The following is a 19540-nucleotide window of genomic DNA, read 5'->3' as shown; positions in this document are numbered from 1 at the left end:
CCTCCATGTTTCGCCGACTGCTGCCGCGAGACGCTCGCGGTCCCCGAAGCTCGAGCCCGACGGTTGCATTATTCATACGTGGGGGTGTGACTTGGAGCCTGTCTTTCTCCGCCTGTATATAACGAGAAGTTAGGGCCAGGGCAAATACACATGGAGAAGAGCGGTGCTCACACTGCGCAGGCAGAAGTGCACTTGAGAGTACGTGACGAGCCGCAAACCCTCCCGTCGCTCTCCGGCTCCTCCTGGCACCATGATATCTACGCTCTACCTCCTTTGTCTGGCCGCCGTGCTCGCCCCCTCCAGCCGAGAGGCCGAAGCTGTGGGGCCGGTGGTCCGCTGCGAAACCTGTGACGCGGGCGCGCTCAGCCAGTGCAGACCGCTACCCAAAGACTGCACCGAGGTGGTGCGCGAGCCCGGCTGCGGCTGCTGCCTGACGTGCGCGCTCACCGAGGGGCAGCCGTGTGGAGTTTACACCGGGAGGTGCGGCTCGGGACTCACCTGCCAACACCGGCCGAGCGAGATCAAACCCCTGCAAGCGCTGCTGGAGGGACGGGGCGTGTGCTCTAGCGCCGTGTCCAAGAAGCTCAGCAGCATCCTGCTGCCCGTGCACAAGCAAGGTAAGGAAGGGGAACCGGGGGTCGCGCCCCTTGGCGTCCTGTCGCGCGGATTCGCGTCTGTCTCTCTCCGTCTCGTGCCAGATGTGCGGCACGTGCCCACGCTTCTGGGCGAGAATTCGCCAACTGCCGCACACAGAACTGCCATAAGCGCGATCCAGCCGCGTGTCACATTTTTTGCCCAAACTGACTTTTTGTTAGACAATCAACACATTAGTATAATAATTCTGTTAGGAATGAGACTAGTCCTTGATCAAAGGTACTGCGGCAGCAGTGGCGTTTTAAGCACAAATTAATGTTGCGAGACGACAGCCCTAGGAGCACGCTGCCTGCTGGCCCAGCACTTCATATTAATAACCATGTGGCAGAATATGTGCAAGAAGCCGACACCCCCCCGCGCGCCCGGCCGGAGAGGAGCGCCCTGAGTGAGGAAAGTGCGCGCAGCCGGCCTCACTTCCCCGCGCTGTTCTCAGGATCCGAGCTGCACAGCGCGCGCCCGCGAACCCCGAGATCGAAAAGGCTTTAAAAGTTTTAGCATCATTCTGAACAGTCTGACACGTGAAAGTTTGGGCAGCTTTTACGGGAACCACTTTGCTGAATGATGTAAAGTGTGTGTGTGGCTGAACCGAGGCTTCGCGCTGGGTGTGTGTCCCGCTGGAAGATACGAAACACTCTGCAAGTAATAATTTGCACATGTATTTGGTCTTGACGCGGAGCCGTTCTTTGGTGTACAGCGCGGTACCCGCAGCAGGAATGTAATATTTTTATTTTTACTTAGCGAACGGGAGATAACGTGTACTGTAAGGAGCGCATATATCCACAGGCTGGTTTGTTTTGTGTTGTATGTTTCTTAATAAACTATGAAAAAGTGTTCGATCCACTGGATTCAGTGAGGAGGGACGGTCGTTGGGGACGAGGGACCCCGATGCGCGCTCACGTGTCCCGTGGAAACAGGAGTCGGGGGGCTGGGGGATTTTGCGGTGACGCGCGAGTCCATGTGATCAGGCAATAACATTTGTTTCAGAACCGGCGTTTATGGTTAAGGTCTTAAGGGTGCGGTGTGTCAACCTGTCAGTTGTTTTTAATTCTATCAGTCAGTGTGGGCAGCAGGTCGTGTGGGGTTTATGACTCTTCTGTTGTGCTCTAATGGTTCACGGTTCGAAACCCAGCTCTTACTACGGATCAGGGTACTTACCCTGAGTAGATAAAACAAGAACAGCATATAAGCTGTACCATATAAATGGTAAATGGGTACATCAACGTAAAGGTGATCATGTAATATTGTAAGTCACCTTGGAGAAAGACACCTGGTAAATAAAGGTTAATGGCAGTAATGGTAACAGTAACAGAGACACTGCGGTGGATTGTGGGGAGTGAATGGAGTTGGAATGGCGGGGCTTCTTTCAACATGGACAGTACTTCCTCTACCTCAACAAAGCCCTTGGTCTGCATTCCTGCACTGCTGTCAGTGTGTTTCCACAGTCCTTTTACACAGGCTGCTATAAAAATTTTGTTGAATTGACATAAATATGGTGTTCGAGAGGCTTACTAATTTGTACTTTGATCCTGGTGCGTGCTTAAGTGTGCACATTTTCTCACTTTTTTGTGGAAAATTTGTTTTTATTTATTTATTTATTTATTTATTTATTTATTTTAAAAAGTAAATGTATTGAGGTGATGCACATGTAACACAGCTGAGAGATAATCTTGTTAACAGATGACTCCCCAGGCTTCAGGCTGCATTTGGAGCTGTGGAATGATGCCCCCACTGCTAGGGGTATGTAACTGCACTCCCAAGTGGTTTGCAGTCCTGAGGTCCATCATACTTACTGTACTCTCTTCTATTTAATGAGCTTGCGTGCTGCATCTCAAATTGTTTACTTGGCCAAGATTATACAAACAAATGAAGTAAGATGTTAAAAACCTTTTAAATTCTGCAGCAGACCTATCAGAGTTTACATTGTGAATAAATATTAATGTTGTTCAGGTATCCAAATATATATTTTAGAGGATCTCTATCTGTTTGTAAGATTTGTGTTTATTTTTAAAGCAGAATCCATGGGCTTGTGTGCTGTTTTTGTTTTTCTCTATTTGGAGTCCCAATGGTTACAGTGACATTAGGAGACCATTTGACCCTGGAGTGCTGCTGCGTTGCATGGTTACTAATTGATCCAGTTAGACAGCAGAAGTGCCCACATGCTCCACACGGCTGCCACTCCCAGCCAGTGGGCTGTTTGTCTGCAATCTGGTTCTACTTACTTTACAAAGTTTCCCCATCTTGTACTCAGGGGCTGAACAGAGAGGGAGCAGAAACTGCAAAGGCTTTGCAGGGCCTTCAGCTACACTGACAACTGCGCTCCAGGTCAGCTATGGCACCTTGCCATCCATCTCGTGGTGGAGGACAGAGAGATTGAGCACAGCGCACTGTTTTCCCGCAGTACTGTCAAAACAATCTATGTAACAGATCAGTTTCAGAGCAGTACTTTCTGGATCCGTGTCATGTTGTGTGCAGCTTTTGCAGTCTGTTTAAGAAACCATCAAATGGCAATTAAAGTGTGAGTGTGCATTTTTTTTTTTTTTTTTTTTTTTTTAAGAATATTGAAAACTTGTGCTTCAGTTTATATGGTTGTGTGATTTAATATATCTCATTTACTTTCTGCAGTATTAATATAGCATTAGGGTTTTGTTGCTAAAAACTGGTTAATTTTAACTCAGAAATTCTTCTGCAGCATAAGGTTCCATGTGTGGTGCTGCTTGTCTTTTTGTCTCAAGTGCAAAGAGGATTCCTAGTTTTATCACTCAAAATGATGATTCCTGCTTTGGTGGACATGACAGGGTGTTCATCTGGAAGGTCTCTGAAATCTTGAGTGCTTCCTTCACACACACCTGTTGAAATATCTATTGGACTGCTGAAAATTGAGTGTATAGCACTTCTGGTTGGGGTTTCACGGCTGCAAGGTGTATAATTTCTCATTTCTCCTTTCTCCCTATATTTGAGTGCCATATTTGCGACCTACTTGGTCAGGTGGTCTCCTTCCCTGTCTTTAACGATTTGTCAAGAATCTTTGCCGGAGGTCTATAAATAAATTTCCTCATTTCTTTCAGTACACTTGGAGAGGTGCCTTCTGGAAAGGGGCATTTGTTGATGTCAAATAGCTATGTTACTGTTTATTAGTTGGCTGGGTGACTTGGAGTGCTTTGCCCCTCTGGCTTGAATAGCCTCCAGTGCAGCTAGGCTTTTTTTAATGGCAGAAGTATAAGCAAGCCCTGTATGTAGATCTTAGTGAGACTGCAAAAGTCTCAATAACAAACATTTTTCAGGCAACTTAACTAAGTGTAGAAAATTCACAGTATTTGACTGATTCAGACTTACATTTTCTGTATATGTATGGAGGATGGAAGTTATGAAGTGGTTAAAGATTTTGATTTATAGCTTGAAGCTTGCAAATCAAGACCCACTAAAGGCCCCGCCTGAGTACCCCTGCAAAAGTGACCGAACTGTAACCACTCTATTAAATTTAGGATTGTTTACATGGGTGAAACTGTACGTGTAAAATTCCACTTTTCATGTATTGGGCAGAGAACATCCAAGACCCAGAGGAGGACTGGAACACCAACAGCACCGATTTCTTGGAGCCGGAGAGCACCCTCAGGGTTCCAGAGCAGAGGGGCCCTCTGCCTCATGCCAAAGGGGACATCATTCGACGGGATCAGTCCAAGAAATCTCAGAGCTACAAGATGGAGTCCGTCTCAGGCGGGCTCAGCGCCGAGGTGCATAATTTCTCCTTGGAATCCAAGAGGGAGACGGAATATGTAAGTGGTTTATCCCTTCCTAATTGCACCCCCTGTATTGTTCAAGCTTCAGTGCAGTGCCTGTGATTGTGTGTACCAATGACATAAGACATGAGGGACATCAAGTTTGACTGATGGCAGATGGAGAGCCTTCTTTTATATTACGGCAAACCTGATATTTTTGCTTGGCGATCTTCGTCATGCTTTATATTTCCTGCATGTTCCTGAACAGCGAGGCATCACATACTAGACAAGTGATGATTTGTGTGGCGTGTGGTTCCCAACTCCACCCTTGCTCTCCCCTCTTACCTCCCTTCTTGGCTAGATAAATCAGCAATTGCAGGGGCTGTGAATATCACTTTTACTGGAGCTGGGTCTTGACAGGGGTACAGGAAGGTTGAACTCAACCAGGCTACAAGAAGCTGGGGCACTGCAGGCAGTACCTGCGTGTATGGAGGGCTACAGGCAACTGGCTCTCTATAGTCCTCTGCACGCATCTGGTTGTTTAGATGGTTGATGGGACTTTTATAGGGTTACAAGAAGCTGAGGTTCTGTAAGGCAGCTGGGTCTCTGCAGGGCAGTTGCTTTTTGCAAAACAACATCGGCCAGTGCAGCATGAGGAAGTGTGTCAAGTTTTAAGATCAACAGAAAAAGTATAGACTTCTAGTTTGTCAGGCTGCCTCATACCCCCTGTATACCAAAGATTCCCTGTGTTTGGAACTATTCGTTGATTTTGTGCAGCTCTGAGCCACAGCAAGCACTTCAAATGCCCTGCGCCTCTTCACACTCTGTTTTTGATACCTCTGCCTGAAACACTCGGTTTATTGAAGGGTTATCTTGTTCATCGTAACCTCACTTGAAGCAAAACACATGTTGTCTCTGACATATAAAAGTTGTCCCAGGCCTTTTGATGTGACAGTGTTGTGGAAGTGGGGAAGGATATTCCCATGCACATGAATTATGGGAAAGGCCCTATTTTTGGTAATGAAATCCACATCACTGCTCTGTGTAAACAGTGTCCTGCTTGGTGGCTCGTAACTCAGTCGACACACACACACTTTGCCTTTCTCACTTCCCCCATGCACATGACTGCATATACCACAGAGTTGGGCGGGGGGGTGTTATCACACTGACTGATTGCCAGCGACAGGCTGGAATGTTCCCCCAATGCAGGGCCAGGGTGAGGCCCTCGGGGGTCCCTGGCTCGGCATATATCTGCTCTACATGGTGCCAGCAAGATTGCTTGAGTACCAATCTACCAATGCAGCCTGCTGAGTCATGGTGTTTCCCGATAAGCTGTGCACAATTTGTATACCGCTGATGACGTTCAGTCGTTTAGAGCCCCCTTGTAAATTCCATGGTTGGTTTCAGACCCACAGGTTTAGTTGTTGAGCGGAGGGACCTAGCTTCTATGGAGGAGCCCACTCTCCCCAAATTGTAGCTTTTTACATTTACATATACATTTATTTATTTAGCAGAATGTAAATGTAAGCTTTTTAACGAACATACAAGGCCACAGGGGCCAGAAGTTGGGCCCTTGTTCCATTCCCACCTCTGCTGGGACTGGAATAATGCCCTGGACCACAACTTCAATCAAAGTTCTGGGCAAAACGCCCCTTTGTGTTTATCCCTAGGAGTTACAACATTGTTTAACCGGTGGGCGAGTAATGAAATGATGGCTGGAATCTGTGAGTCACTCAAGGACAGATAATGTGGGTTGATTCGGCAGGGGGGTGATGATGTTAGTGGTGGTGTGACTCAAACATGGCCCCTCTCTCTGCTGGCTGAACCTGGTTCCTGGAAACAGAACAGCTTCTGTCTATAAAAAGAGAGAGACTTCTGCAGTCAAACAGGATAGTTAAAACCTTTCATTGTGAGATGTATTTGGTTTGGCAATAATGTTGGTCTCCTGTCTGTTTTGAAGGGCCCCTGCCGGAGGGAAATGGAGAGCATTCTGAACAGCCTTAAAATTACCAACGTTCTCAACCCAAAGGGTTTCCGCATACCAAACTGTGACAAGAAAGGTTTCTACAAGAAGAAGCAGGTAAGCACGTGCCTACCCGATTTCCTGTGCAGTGGCAGAGCAGAGTCATTGGTCTTGGAAGCTGGAACCAGGGAATAGGGGGAACTACTGGAGGGGGTCTGTCGAGGGTACCTGCTTACTTGGCGACAGTAAAGACATTAAGGGAGCTGGCTACTTGACAGTTGGGTTTTCTGCCTGGTGGACATTTCTCCACTCGCAATGAGCCACATAAGAGAGGTGGGTTTTTCTGGAGTTTTTGTCTGCCTGACAAATGATTCCCCCTCTCTCCCCCTCATTTTTATTTGATAGAAATGTTTCCATATACCCATCCATGGAGATAAATAAAAACTTGTGGGTACTGGACTACCAAATTCTCAAGTCTGGCTGAAGTGAGATTTTACAGGCTGCTCTGAAGGGGGAAAACTTCTAAGTCATCATCAGAAAAGAATAATTAGATGGGCAATGTACAATGCTTCTGGTTTAGAACAGGGCACTCTGTGCTGGGTTTCTCCCAAAATTTGTCAATGGGATATATTTATTGAAACAAAACTGAAAATATGGCAGGAAAAGGAGTCATGCATGCATGTGTTTCAGTGTAAATCAAGGGGCACTTGTGGCATGGTTGCTGTCCGAGGTACTGAAGGTGGTATGAGTCATATTGTGGGCACGCTGGCTGACTGTGTTGGGCGTGGCACAGAACAGCTCCTTAGCCTAGCAATGGTGAGGAATAGGTCTACCACTGAGCAGGACATGCTTCCACCTAGTAGACCACATGGGACGCAGCACCTGTCTGCCGAGAGCTGTCCGAGGTGCTGAACGCTGTTGCTCGATCCGGCCGCTAACGGTGCCTCATTTCTGAGCACCACCCAGTGCTAATTTTCTCAGAAAAAGATGAGTCACAGAAGGCACTGGACTAATTCTCAGAAGTGGCGAGTCATGCAACAACCCCTCTCTCTGATTCTAAGAAAGGAAGAATATACCCACAACAGAAAAGGTGTTTTTTTTTAAACTGTAGTGTTGATTTTGCCTGCTGAACTTTGATAGGGCTTTGGAATCTTTTTAGTGATAGTTAGCCCCAGAGAGTGTTGTAATTTTACTGCCATAATCAAACATTGCGACAGTCTTCATAACAATGTGGTCACTAACATGGAGGCAACAAGGTTCTGTCAAGGAGGCAGCTGTCTGCTGACCCATGCTCACATTGGCTCATGCTGCAGTTTAAAGAAATGAATATGTTGCAGCTTGATAGGTGACAGGTGAACTAATTCTATCAAAAGTTTTTTTTGTCATCTTCTCTTTGAGTTAATAAGTATAATGAGTGTTCATTATTTCAGTGAATGGAACATTTGAGGTCTGTTACTGACATTCCTTGGTCCTTGAAAAGGAGGTCAGGATGGTAGTGAAAGAGGACAGTATTGGGCAGAAACTTGCTGATTCCTGAGAGGAGATCCAGTGAAATCTTGCTTCCATGTGGCAGCCTGGGTTTCAGAGTAACTACTCCAAGCTCAGGTCACTCAGCAGTGCCCATGTAAGGCTGTAAAATTGAATAAAACACTGTGGCAACTAGCCAGGAGGGCCTTCGTGCTCTCAAAAAATGGACTTGCTTTCAGAGAACTGGGTCAGTTTAATGCTGTAATTAGATGCTTGTGTTAGATACACATTTTACACGTATTCTGTGTGTATGAAGTCATAGAAATACACACACACACACATCTTCAGAACCGCTTGTCCTATACAGGGTCACGGGGAACCGGAGCCTAACCCGGCAACACAGGGCACAAGGCTGGAGGGGGAGGGGACACACCCAGGACGGGACACCAGTCCGTCGCAAGGCACCCCAAGCGGGATTCGAACCCCAGACCCACCAGAGAGCAGGACTGCGGTCCAACCCACTGCGCCACCGCGCCCCCCTCGTCATAGAAATATGATGTGCATATTTGTGTTTTAATGTCAGTGTTGAAGGTAACGGGACACAGACATTCCAAAAAGGAGTGCAGGCCTGGGGATCCTTAAAAAAAAAAAAAAAAAGAAAAAAAAGGCTGTTCGCACAGAACCAAGCGGGCCACTGGACCGGAGGCTCCTTTCTCGCCAGAAATAAGTTTTGAAATCTGAGTCAAGCTCTGTGAAAGCCATAACTAGAGCAACCATACCTGCCCAGCTTGCAGCAAGCGCTAAATATAGTTGTAATTATATGAACTGGCACAGTGTTTGTGGGCAGTGCAAGCCCTCCTCAGTTGGCTGCCTGCCGACTCCCAAGGTTCCCAAGATTTTATTCCAAGATTAATGCTATTGTATGACATGGGGTCCAAGAAAGGACGGAAATGGGCGCTTTGTGAGGATGAGCTCAGTGGATAGCATGTAAGCCTGGTTTTAACAGCTCTCCTGTTTGTGTTTCAGTGTGTGCAAGGTTGTGTGAGCATGTCTGTGTGTCTTTGGAGAGGTGTGGGATGTGCATGTGTGTTTGTGTGTATATGGGGGCGGAGTTTTGAGGATCGCTTGAAATTTTCCATGAAAGCAGTGAGTGTGAGCAGAGGAATTTCTGGCCCATGGACTTCGGGTTGCTAATCATAGTGCGTGTGGACCATCGTCTCGAGATGCCGGGTGGGCAAAGGGGAGGTGGGGTGTTGGAGTGACCACCTAGTGCAGTGCCCTCGAGGACGGCCGTGAAGGTGGCCACCCGCCACACACAACCCCCCTCCCCTACCCCCCAAAGAGTGCTCCCCATAATTGCCTGACTCATTCGAGAAGCCCTACAAAAATAAATCCAAAGGCATTTTGAGATCGCATGGTGCCCACAATTGGTTTATAATAAATGGCTAACTCGAAGCCTCAGTCAGTGATTTTATATATTTATATACAGCTATTTTCCTGTGCCGTCAAACTACCAAAGTAATATTTATATTACATCGCAGTCAATGTTTAATGTACGTTTTCTTGTTGACCTGCAATCATTTTTAAACCGGTGCAACTCTTACTATCTATTTTTTCTAGCTGCAGTTATTTAGAAAAGCAATATCCTCCGGCTAGAAGAAGGAGGGGGCAGAAATCCCTCAGCCTGTGTAGATCATTTTATGACCTTGTATTTACTTTGTGGTTTTTATGATTTCTTTTTAATGCCCATGCAGCCAAACATTCTTCATATTAGCTATAAATGTGCATATTATGTCTCTATACCATAAATGAAATGTGCCCTGTCGAGATCTGAATTATAGCACGGTGGCCGCAAAGCTATAACTCCATCTTGTTAGGGGTTTTTACTGAAGTGTTGCAAAGAAATGAAAGCACTTTTAACATGTTCTTTGGACCAAAACATGTTATACAAACCAGAATAAATATTTAAGAAATGTAAATTTCAAGATACTGAATGGGTATTAATCTTTTGCACTTGAAAAGGAACAAATAAAATTTGTAAAAAAACAAGTAAATAAATATTACAAAAATGCTGCAAGGCAGGCTTGGGGTGGGGGGTGGGTTGTTCATACCACACCCATAGTAGCTTTAAAGGTTCTCTGGGATTTTGACCGTGGAACAGTACACTAGGCTCAGTGCCTAGTGCACTGAGGTGGGTGACGAATAGCCAGAGCTGCCTGAATGCACACACGTCCGGAAAGGCATCTGTCTAGGCTCTCAGAAGTGCCGGAGGTGGGGGCCACGGAAAATGTGCACAGTCACACACTTAACTGTATTAGCCCCTCCCACCACATCCCTCATCACGCCTAAACCCTCATCAGAACACAATGTTTAGCGATCCTCCACAAAATTATCTGGTCCGATGGGTCCAAAATAGACCCTGGCCACAGATACAGGCATCTTTAAATGTGGGGTCAGGAATGGAGGCTACTATATAGGCAAGGTAGAGGATGCTGCAATGCAAAGTATAGTATAGAAATTGCTTCATAGAGTCATTTGTTTCCGATGACTTAACTCACAGTTATGCAGATTTGTGTTTTAAGTGAAGATACTGAAAGGGAGTTTTCCAGCAAACCCTATATTGCTGCATTAACTAGGCTAAGATGGCATTATTCAGAAGCTTTAAAAGCCCCACAAAACAATTTTTGTCTTGTACTGACTGTTCACACCATCCCACTTTTCCTTCAGTTGAGCCCCTACTCTATTCCTAATGCAGAATGTACAACCACACCCTTGCGCATACCTTTCGCCAGTGGCCTGCACACCATTAATGTTCTAGCATTTGCACCAAAAATCATGACAATGGCAATCAAACAAAGACATCAGTACAATCTGAAATTTTAGATCTGCCACAAAAGCACTTCCATACTTGGAAACTTATAGAAGCTGTTTGGGTTAAGTATGGCTCCCTGGCTCAAGGAGCGTCAACCTTTAGATGCAAATCTAGCTGCATGACCTCTAGACAACAAAGCACGCAGTAGACACATGTTTTGAGGAGGAAATGGGTTTGAGGAAGAAGGGCAATAAGATGCCACCCCACAGTCAAGCTGCTTACCGTAGACGTACCCATAATTTGGTTCTGTACTGCATAATCAGGAACAGATCATTTTTGACTGCCTGCCAAATGCCCAGAATAGACCTGTGGTCTCAGCGGTCCTCAAATTGGTCTGGGCAGTTATTTTAGCACATTTTTGTTTGCCTTTACACTTTTTTTGCCTTTTGAAAAATGAGTTGTTCCTCAAATGACATGGCCCCACCGACCCAGAAAGAGAAACCGCTCTAATTTTTTTTCTGATCCCATTAAAGTTGTAACAGTCCACCTGGTGAACAACTTGCTAGTGTGTTGATCTAGCAAGGACAATATAACGGGGGTTGTGCTTTTGGGGGTGATAGGACGTGAGTAAGACTTGTTTCTTGTCTGCATTTGTATTTGTTGTAGAAGATGGGAAAATATCTACTTTGAGGATCCCCAACCTCTGGTGAAAGGACATTGTAGATGCAAGTCAGTGAGTTTTGTACCATTCTATATGGACTAAGGCCACTATAACAACATTTGGGAGCAGAACACTTGCATCTGAATACCTGAGAAAGAAGTTCTGCTTTTCATCTGAAGCGACTAGGCTGCGTACGTGGCTAAAAAAGAATGGCATAAGTCACTAAGAGAATTACATTATAATAATTAAACAATGCAAATTAGATGATTCAAGGGAAACTTGTCCTTTTTGTTTTATTCCCGTGTTGGGTTTAACGGAGCGGCAATGTCTCCCATCTGGACATCATATGGATTACAGGACGGTGTTCTTGCCAGCGAACGTCATGTTTAACTTTGCTCAAGTTTTTGAAGCACATCCAAAGGGAGAGATTTGTAAAGCTCCCCAGAGTTAACTCTGCTCTCCATGTTTGAGACTGAGACTGGGGAGTGTCCTGTCTCTTGCTTTTGCTGGCCCCTGCATTGAAACCAGAACTCGGCTCAAAGTGCTGTGGATCGCTCCTCTTCTGATACCAGTTACCTTTCTGTGTTCTGAAATTATCTCTGCAATTCATATTAAAGCATGCCTCTCCTCCATTTCCTTCTCTATTCAGTGTCGTCCATCCAAGGGCAGGAAGAGAGGGTACTGCTGGTGCGTGGACAAGTATGGGCAGCCCCTACCTGGCTATGACGGGAAGGAGAAAGGCGAGGCGCAGTGCTACAACCTGGAGAGCAAGTGAGGGTGAGGGAGGGACAGAGAGAGAAGAGAGAGAGCCCACTCTGCTCCAAGGGCGTCGTGCGCACAAGAACTGTACAAAGACTTTGAAGGAGCTGGCCTGGCACGGCAATCATGTGACCCCAAGGGAGGAGAGCGGGGAGCCTGCAAGGACTGGAGACTACAGCTGGGCCATGACATTTCACTTCTTACAGCTTTCTATAGTGTGCATAGGGAGCATCGAGTCCTTAAAAATCTGTGTGATAAAGTGTGAGAGAGAGAGAAATATATATGTTTAAGTAAATATGCAATGTGCACTATTTTTTTTTTTTAGAGAGAGGAGGCACTTCTGTAAAGCTAAGAGGGGTTTTCCACTCACTAAGAACTTCATGAAGCCAACCCAGCTCTAACGTCTGGCATGAAAATCCATGCTGATGCAGATGGCTTTCTGCCAGCGATTGCCCTGATGTGTGCACGTCTGTTAACGGACAAGACCGGAGAGGTTTCTGGGTCGGAGGTGCCCCCTGTCCTGCTGTCCATCTTTGCTCAGGGTTTTAAAGGAGATGAAGGAGCCCCTCCCCACCCGGCTGCCACCCCACCTTGTCTCCTCACAGCGGTGGTATTTCATGCTGAGTACTCTGTCACACGCAGCATACACATTAGCACACAAGCCCAAACACACATGAATGACTTCACATTTCCGCATTCGCTCACCCGTACACACACAGACACACATTATATGTGGTCAATGGGCCTTGCATGCTCACCCCACATGCCTGTTAATGACAGCACTTTCTCATCAATAAAAAAACTTTCTGCAGCTCCTTGCAGCTGAGGTGAGAGAGGAGTTTCTCCCAAACTGTGCCTTATCTCTGTCTGTTCTCCTGCACCCGCTTGGCTTTCACCAGTCAGTGTGCCCAACTGCAAAGTTTCTTTGGCTCCTGTTTGCTGATACAGCCAATGTCTGATCCTGCAGCCACAAGTGTGTATAGGAATGTGTGTGTATGTGTGATGTGGGTGGTCTGACCAGCTGGGTAGGGACTGCACTGCCTCTCTTCCAGTCAGGCCTCTCTTCTATGAGTCTTTGTTGCAGCCAAACTGCCCCATCCTCCCCAGGAAACCCAGCCCCTACTCCACCCTCGTCCCCAGCAAATTCCAAGGGAGAGGCAACAGGGTACAATTCACAAACGATGCTCCAAATTGATCCATTTCCCAAGGTGCTTCAGACATCCAATTCCAACACATCATGCTAAGGAAACAAAGTCAGGGATCCACCAAATAACGTCAAAAGTGACATCAGCAACAAGAAACTAGAAACAAAAGAACTTTGCCAGTAGCAATTCATGGTCCAGTTCTGTTCCATCACATCCTGTGTAAAGACTTGAAAAGTGGAAGGTGCCAATGTGGATCGTCTTCCCAGTAGCTCAGTAGCACATAATTGGCCAAATGCTTATGCTAAAAAAAGAAAAAAAATGCTGGTGCTATTATCTTTCTGGTTAAATATGTTGACTTGATTTGGGGGGGCATCATTATATATCTGTTTGGTGGTTCTGACCCTCCTCAGTGTTTTTTTTCCTTTGCCAGCTGTGTGTCTGGATTATATATATATATATATATATATATATATATCTACACACACACACACACACACACACACACACACACACAGAGTACTTAAGCATATTTATGTAAAAGGATATATAAGCTGATCCAAACTATACATTTCCTTAAAAATGATTCAGTGACTTACAGATTGCACAACAGAAAAAACACCATATTTTGGGAATATAATCACTAAATAATATTTGTCTTGTTTTTTGCTTTTCAGCAGTTAACAGTTCAAAAGTCAGTTCACCAGTATTCAGGTGGTCTTTTTTCATTTATACAATAATGTAGCTTGCACTCTTCTGTTACTATAGATCCGTCTTTGTAAAAACATGCTAGCCGTGATCCTGTTGTGCGGTCACTCTCTACCTGTACTGTAGCAGTGAGTCTAACCAATGATAACGAGTCACTTTTTTTCTGCTGGTCTGGTAAGGATTTCTCCTTTCACGGGTAATTGTGTTGTTTTTCTTTAAGGTATAATTTTAAGGAATTTGATTCTTAAAGATTTCCTGTTACTAAACTAGACAAAAAATCACAGCTATTCTTTTCTTTGAAAAAGAAAATGATTCTATTGAAATATAATTTGTATTTAATGTCTTTTTTTAAATAAACACTATTTTAATTTACTGTTGTAGCTTGTTGATTAGATCCATGCCCAGTTCTAACAAGCAGTTGTGTTTGTATGAAAAAAATTATTTGCAAGATACTGCTGGATTAACGCTTGACCCACCTGACAGTGGTGCGCTTAAGCTTTGGGCCAACTGAGAACTGTATTAATATACACAATGCAGCCCCAAAAAAAAAAAAAAAAACAATTCAGGATGAAAATTAAGAGAAATAAAATGACATAGTGGAAGCAGTTTATAGCTAGGTCTGCATTCAATGACTGAAGTATATAGTTAGTGAGGTAGTGAAGACTTAAAATTCACTGTGTGGGACTAAAAAGCCAAATGGTTTTGGGGTGGAAATCTGAAACAACATTTTATGAAAGGAACTGGTGAAACTGAGGGAAAAAAACCAAATCCACAAAATAAAAAGTTGTGATTTATTGGTGCAAACTGGTAAATACGGTGAGTGTGGATGGCTAAGTATATAGGAGAGGAGGAAGCCGGTACAGACTGGGGTCTTGGCAGATGCCAGTTCCCAACCAAAGCAAACAAGAGCCTAAAAAAGGGTCAGATGGTATGTCCATGCCATTGCAAATAATTATGTATCTACTTCAAAAACTGCAGCTATGTATTATATTGATCCTTGCCATTGTAAGTCGCTTTGGACAAAGCCATCAGCCATTAATTTATTTTTGATTGTTAACTGAAAAGTATTGAATGATTTGTAATTTAGTATGATACCTTTTAAGAGGTTACCCAGAAAGTATTTTGCAGAAACACTCAAATTCAAATGCAATATTGAAGATAAGTTTTATTTAGTTTATATATGCATTTTAACTATACACATTTACATAAAAGAAAATTACAAAAGTATACACACACCTCATAAGAACAGTTGCTTTAGACAGAATACATGGTCAGAGCAATCAGTAAGAAAATGAGAGGAACATTTCAGAGATATCAATGTTCATGAAGGGGCTCCACAGAGAGCACCGTTGCTTCTTTCTTTCATTGAGACACGTGGAACGGTCCAACAGGATGCAAAATACACTGAAAGCAGAAAGAGCTTTGGGGGCATTAGGGAGCAAAAGTACAACTAAGAAAGGATCACAATGCAAAGCAGAGGTAGGTTCATACCCGTTTAATACCCTTTCAGAAGGTAACGCAAGTAGCTGGTATTACCGACAACTTTTTGTAATGCCACAGGTGTAGTAAAAGACAGAAAGCTTATTAAAGCACCAGACTCACAAGAGAAGCACATTTAAAACATGTTAAAATAATTGACAGAAACAACAGCCCAAAGACACCCTTAGTAAATTTTCCAAACGGCACACAAGAACACAGCCGTTCAGTGAAACAGGTTATAATAACTGTCTCTGTTCCTTCAAAACGAGAACAAACTCAAATACCATTAGTCCTTGAGAAAAGGTTGGGTGAGGTAAGCCCTGTGATGGAGTTGCTTAGAATGCAGATTTACACACTCCTATGTACATTAATACAAAAAATAAGGCAACATATTTATATAAATATTCTTACAATAATTACAAATATTTAATACCAATATGCATACAGGAAGTTTAAATAAATAGATATATTGTAAATAAACAGATTCATTTTTTCCCATTTACCTCTGAGAAAAAAAATAGATTTATCACCCAGGAAGGTGGGGGGGGACCACAGTTAACAATCACAGACAATGTACCTGAATCAAAAAGAAAACATCAAATAAATAATAGGTATCAAAAAAGGACTGGGGGGGCGTGGTCCTATGTGCTGTCAGTGAGTGAGCTCCTGCTGGCACTCGGAGTCTCCGAGGAGGTCACTGGAGCCAAGGATGCGCTTCCCGTTCCAGGAGGAGACGCACCAGCACCTTCCACTCTGGCCCTCCAGAGATGTCTCGCACTGCAAGGGAGAAAAGAACAAAGGTGATCGCCATTATTTTACTCCCTTCTTCTCCATAAACAAACAAGGTTCGGCAGACCAGAAGCTTCCATGTACGTGATCGTGTGTCCGGCTAGCAAAGTTTGGCCAAATTTACATTTGTGAGACCGGCTGAGGGGTGTCTTTAGATTCATGGTCTCCAGTCTGTACATGAGCTGATCTCACCCTCAATGTTTCCTCTGTAACCAACCTCCACCCTCACCTGTCCCATTCCTCACCCTCCACACCAGCCCCAGAGTTGTGTGCTGTGTTCTGTTGCCCACGCAGCACACCTTGCCAGTCAGACGCATGTGCCGTCTTGCCTCATGCGAGGCTCAGTGACATCACAGTGAAACAAGACCAAGGTATCCAAGGTGAAAACAGAGAGTCTCGCCCAGGGGACTTACTCCCTGCCGTTGTTCTAAGTAGTCACAGGGTCCGGGGCGGGATTCCTACCTGCTTTGCCTTGTAGAAGCCATGCTTGTCACAGTTGGGCAGGTAAAACTTGGTGAGCTTGTCACCCAGGTTCTGCTGGGATTTGGCGATCTTCTCAAGGGCCCTGTGCAACTCCATGTGGCAAGGACCCTGTCGACACACACAAACACACACACAGGCGTTGAATTGCAGGGGGGACTTGATGGTACATGCAGCCAAGATGGTCCACACTGCAAGGCTGAGCAGCCTGCCCAGACAGCTGCTGAGATTACCGTATCCGAACCCCGCCTTACCGCGTTTCTTATGAAAGGGGGTTTGCCAAGAACTACCTTGCAGAGATCAAGCGCATCATACCTGATGACATGTTAACCTGGACTGAGCTTACGCCTGTGTCGACAGCAACTCGGAGAGGCAGGTTAGCAACTTTACTCTGATTTACCATTTATGCAGGGGAGTATTCTTACTGCATCGGTTCAGGGTAACTATCTGGACAGACCCAAGGGAGGATGCCAGTGGCAGCAGCACACACACATTCATTGCACACAGGCCTCAACAGTACTGCTTCCCCGTGACACTTTACAATGAAAAGTCAAGCGAAATCTTGAGTGATGCTCATACACACAACATTTTTTTTTTTTTTAAATATTGAACTAATTAAATTAAATACCTCCCTGCACTTCTGAGTCTACTCTACTGTGCAGCACAGGAGTTCCCCCTTGTGGTTAATTTCAAACACTCACACAGGAGCTGCAACACATTCGCGTTCTTTTAATGCTCTCATGATGTTCTCCAACGATCCGCAATGTCACAGCGACGGGGCGCGGACAGGGCGCGCGCGTGCCGTGGTGCTGAAATGTCGCGCGCCGTGGGCTCACCAGCTCTGTCAGCTTCTTGCGGATCGCGTTGACCTTGGCTTTCATGCTCTCCTGGGCGTCCGCGGCCGCGCGCGGATCGAACGGCTTGCCGTGCGGGGGGTAGTGCGGGGCCGGCGCGTGATCGTGCGCCGCGGCCGCGCTGTTCCGCGCGTCCGTCTCCGTGTCATCCTGATCTGCAGTGGGGAGGACGGACAGGACAGTTCGAGTAGAGCTGCAGATGCGAAAACAAACCACTGTGCATTTATTATTTTATTTTATTTTTTAAAAGAAAAAGGTTTGATCGCTGCCCCAGTCCGGCCGCGCGCACCCGGTGTCCAGAGCGCGGACAAGTTGACTGAACGCAATTAAAGGTGCACCTAAAATCCGTGCAGATTCAATGCTGCTGAGACTTGTTCACTTGGGAGGAGAGAGCTGCAGTATGACACGTACCCGGGGTCTGGCTTTGCTCCACCTCGGAGATCTCCACGCACACGCCTTGGCCCCGCGTAAGAGAATGCAGGGGTCTCGGGTCCCCGGGTCTCGGCATGCACCGTAACCCGGAGCCACAGTGCGCCGTGTAGATCCCGCACGAGTCGCCCTTGGCGAGCGCGCAGGCGAGGCAGCACCCGCAGCCCGGCTCCCGCAGCACCTCGGCGCAGCCCGGGGCCACTGCCGGGCAATCGAGCGTCTTCTCCGGCGTGCAGGGAGCGCAGCGGACCGGCTCCTGGGGCAGCAGGGGCGAGGCGAGCGCCGGGGGCAGGAGCGCAGAGCACAGCGCCACCCCCACCCAGGGGTACCTCAGCAATAATCCACTCATCACAGCGGATGGAGAAGAGAGAAAAGGAAAAAAAAAATGTGTATATTTTTAAAAAAATCAAAATTAAAAATGAAACCAAGTGAGAAGTGTGTGTCAGTGTGTATCTCAGAGTGTGTCGCTCAGTTTGTCTCTATGGAGCGCGACCACCGCGCCGCCCTATTTATGCGGTGTCTTGACCTCCGCGGGACGTTAATGTTTGACGCATCCGTGACATTAATGATCTCTTAAGAAGAAGAGGTGTAATGAGCCCACGTGCTCTGATTGGTTTGCGTAGATCCGCTCCGGGGGGCTCCTTCCCATTCAAACACGCAGGGAGGCGTCAATATTTACACTGGAACGCGCAGTACCCGCACGGCGCTCGGCGGGGAAACACAATACCGGCGAGAGACGCCTCAAAAAGAGAGGGAGGGGAAGAGAGAGAGAAAGAGAGAGAGCGTGGACGGGAGGGGGGGACAGAGGGAGGGAGGCGAGGGGGGGCGACAAATAAGTGCAGTTTTCCCATAAGCTTTAGAAATGATCGTCTCCACCGTGTCTTATACCTGTTATAACCTGTTCGCCCAAGTGCGTCGTGTGCAGCATTTTCCTGCAGCAGCAGCGTAAGTATAGCTCACGTATGAATGTCAACAATTTATACAATGAACGTGAGAAGGGAATAAAGTGCTTGCCTAGTGGTGCTGAAATGAAGCCGTTTGGTTGTGCACAATAGATGATCTATCCCGGAATAATGGGACAATGTCCCCTATTCACTGCAGTTTTTTTCTTAAACCACTTAGACTCAGTGAAGCCAATTAAAGATACCAAAGTACACCCTCTAAGTATGTTTCTAATATAGTGCAACCACTGATTTACAGTTTCAAAGCCTCTTAGATTTGCATTGTTGGAGAACGAACCTGGCGTTGGCACGGCTGCACGGATGGCGGGGGGCTAAGGGGTCCCTCATATGGCACTTTATCATCGCACAGACGCCCACATTACGTGACCTTTCTCAGGAGACTAAAGCCAACCGGGGATTAGTTCTGAAGGAATCCTATTGTAATTACCCATTTCCTGGTGTGCTGTTAGTCACTCACACTTTTTTCTTGAGTGCAAACACTGGCATGGGGAGAGACACGTCCTCTCATTGAAATGCCCCAATCCGTCCAAATCCCCGGAGCGGGAAGAGCTCTGTGGATCCGACCCAAGACTTGCCCAACCCGCCTGGCAGTGACCCAGGGACCAGTAGGCGGGGAATGAGCTGTCGCCCTTAAAGCCATTTTGACATACATTGCATTTTGCCCC

General features: G+C 46.1%; 2 protein-coding genes across 2 annotated transcripts; one reads left to right on the top strand and one right to left on the bottom strand.

The window, feature by feature from the left end:
* Positions 1-66: 66 nt before the first annotated feature.
* On the top strand, positions 67-13625 carry igfbp3 (insulin-like growth factor binding protein 3). The gene is made up of 4 exons (XM_029246421.1): positions 67-617; positions 4195-4427; positions 6331-6450; positions 11923-13625. The coding sequence occupies exons 1-4, from the start codon at positions 251-253 to the stop codon at positions 12046-12048; spliced, it is 846 nt and encodes a 281-aa protein (XP_029102254.1). The 5' UTR covers positions 67-250; the 3' UTR covers positions 12049-13625.
* Positions 13626-15362: 1737 nt separating this feature from the next.
* Positions 15363-18466, bottom strand: igfbp1a (insulin-like growth factor binding protein 1a). Its single transcript, XM_018760294.2, has 4 exons — positions 17896-18466; positions 17467-17639; positions 16613-16741; positions 15363-16138 (listed from the first exon to the last, which is right to left on the bottom strand). The coding sequence occupies exons 1-4, from the start codon at positions 18260-18262 to the stop codon at positions 16013-16015; spliced, it is 795 nt and encodes a 264-aa protein (XP_018615810.2). The 5' UTR covers positions 18263-18466; the 3' UTR covers positions 15363-16012.
* Positions 18467-19540: the final 1074 nt, after the last annotated feature.

The sequence above is a fragment of the Scleropages formosus genome, chromosome 19, assembly GCF_900964775.1.
Source record: "Scleropages formosus chromosome 19, fSclFor1.1, whole genome shotgun sequence".
NCBI classification, from domain to species: domain Eukaryota; kingdom Metazoa; phylum Chordata; class Actinopteri; order Osteoglossiformes; family Osteoglossidae; genus Scleropages; species Scleropages formosus.
The sequence above is the reverse complement of the archived record's forward strand: the minus strand, read 5'-3'. Positions and strand labels throughout refer to the sequence as shown.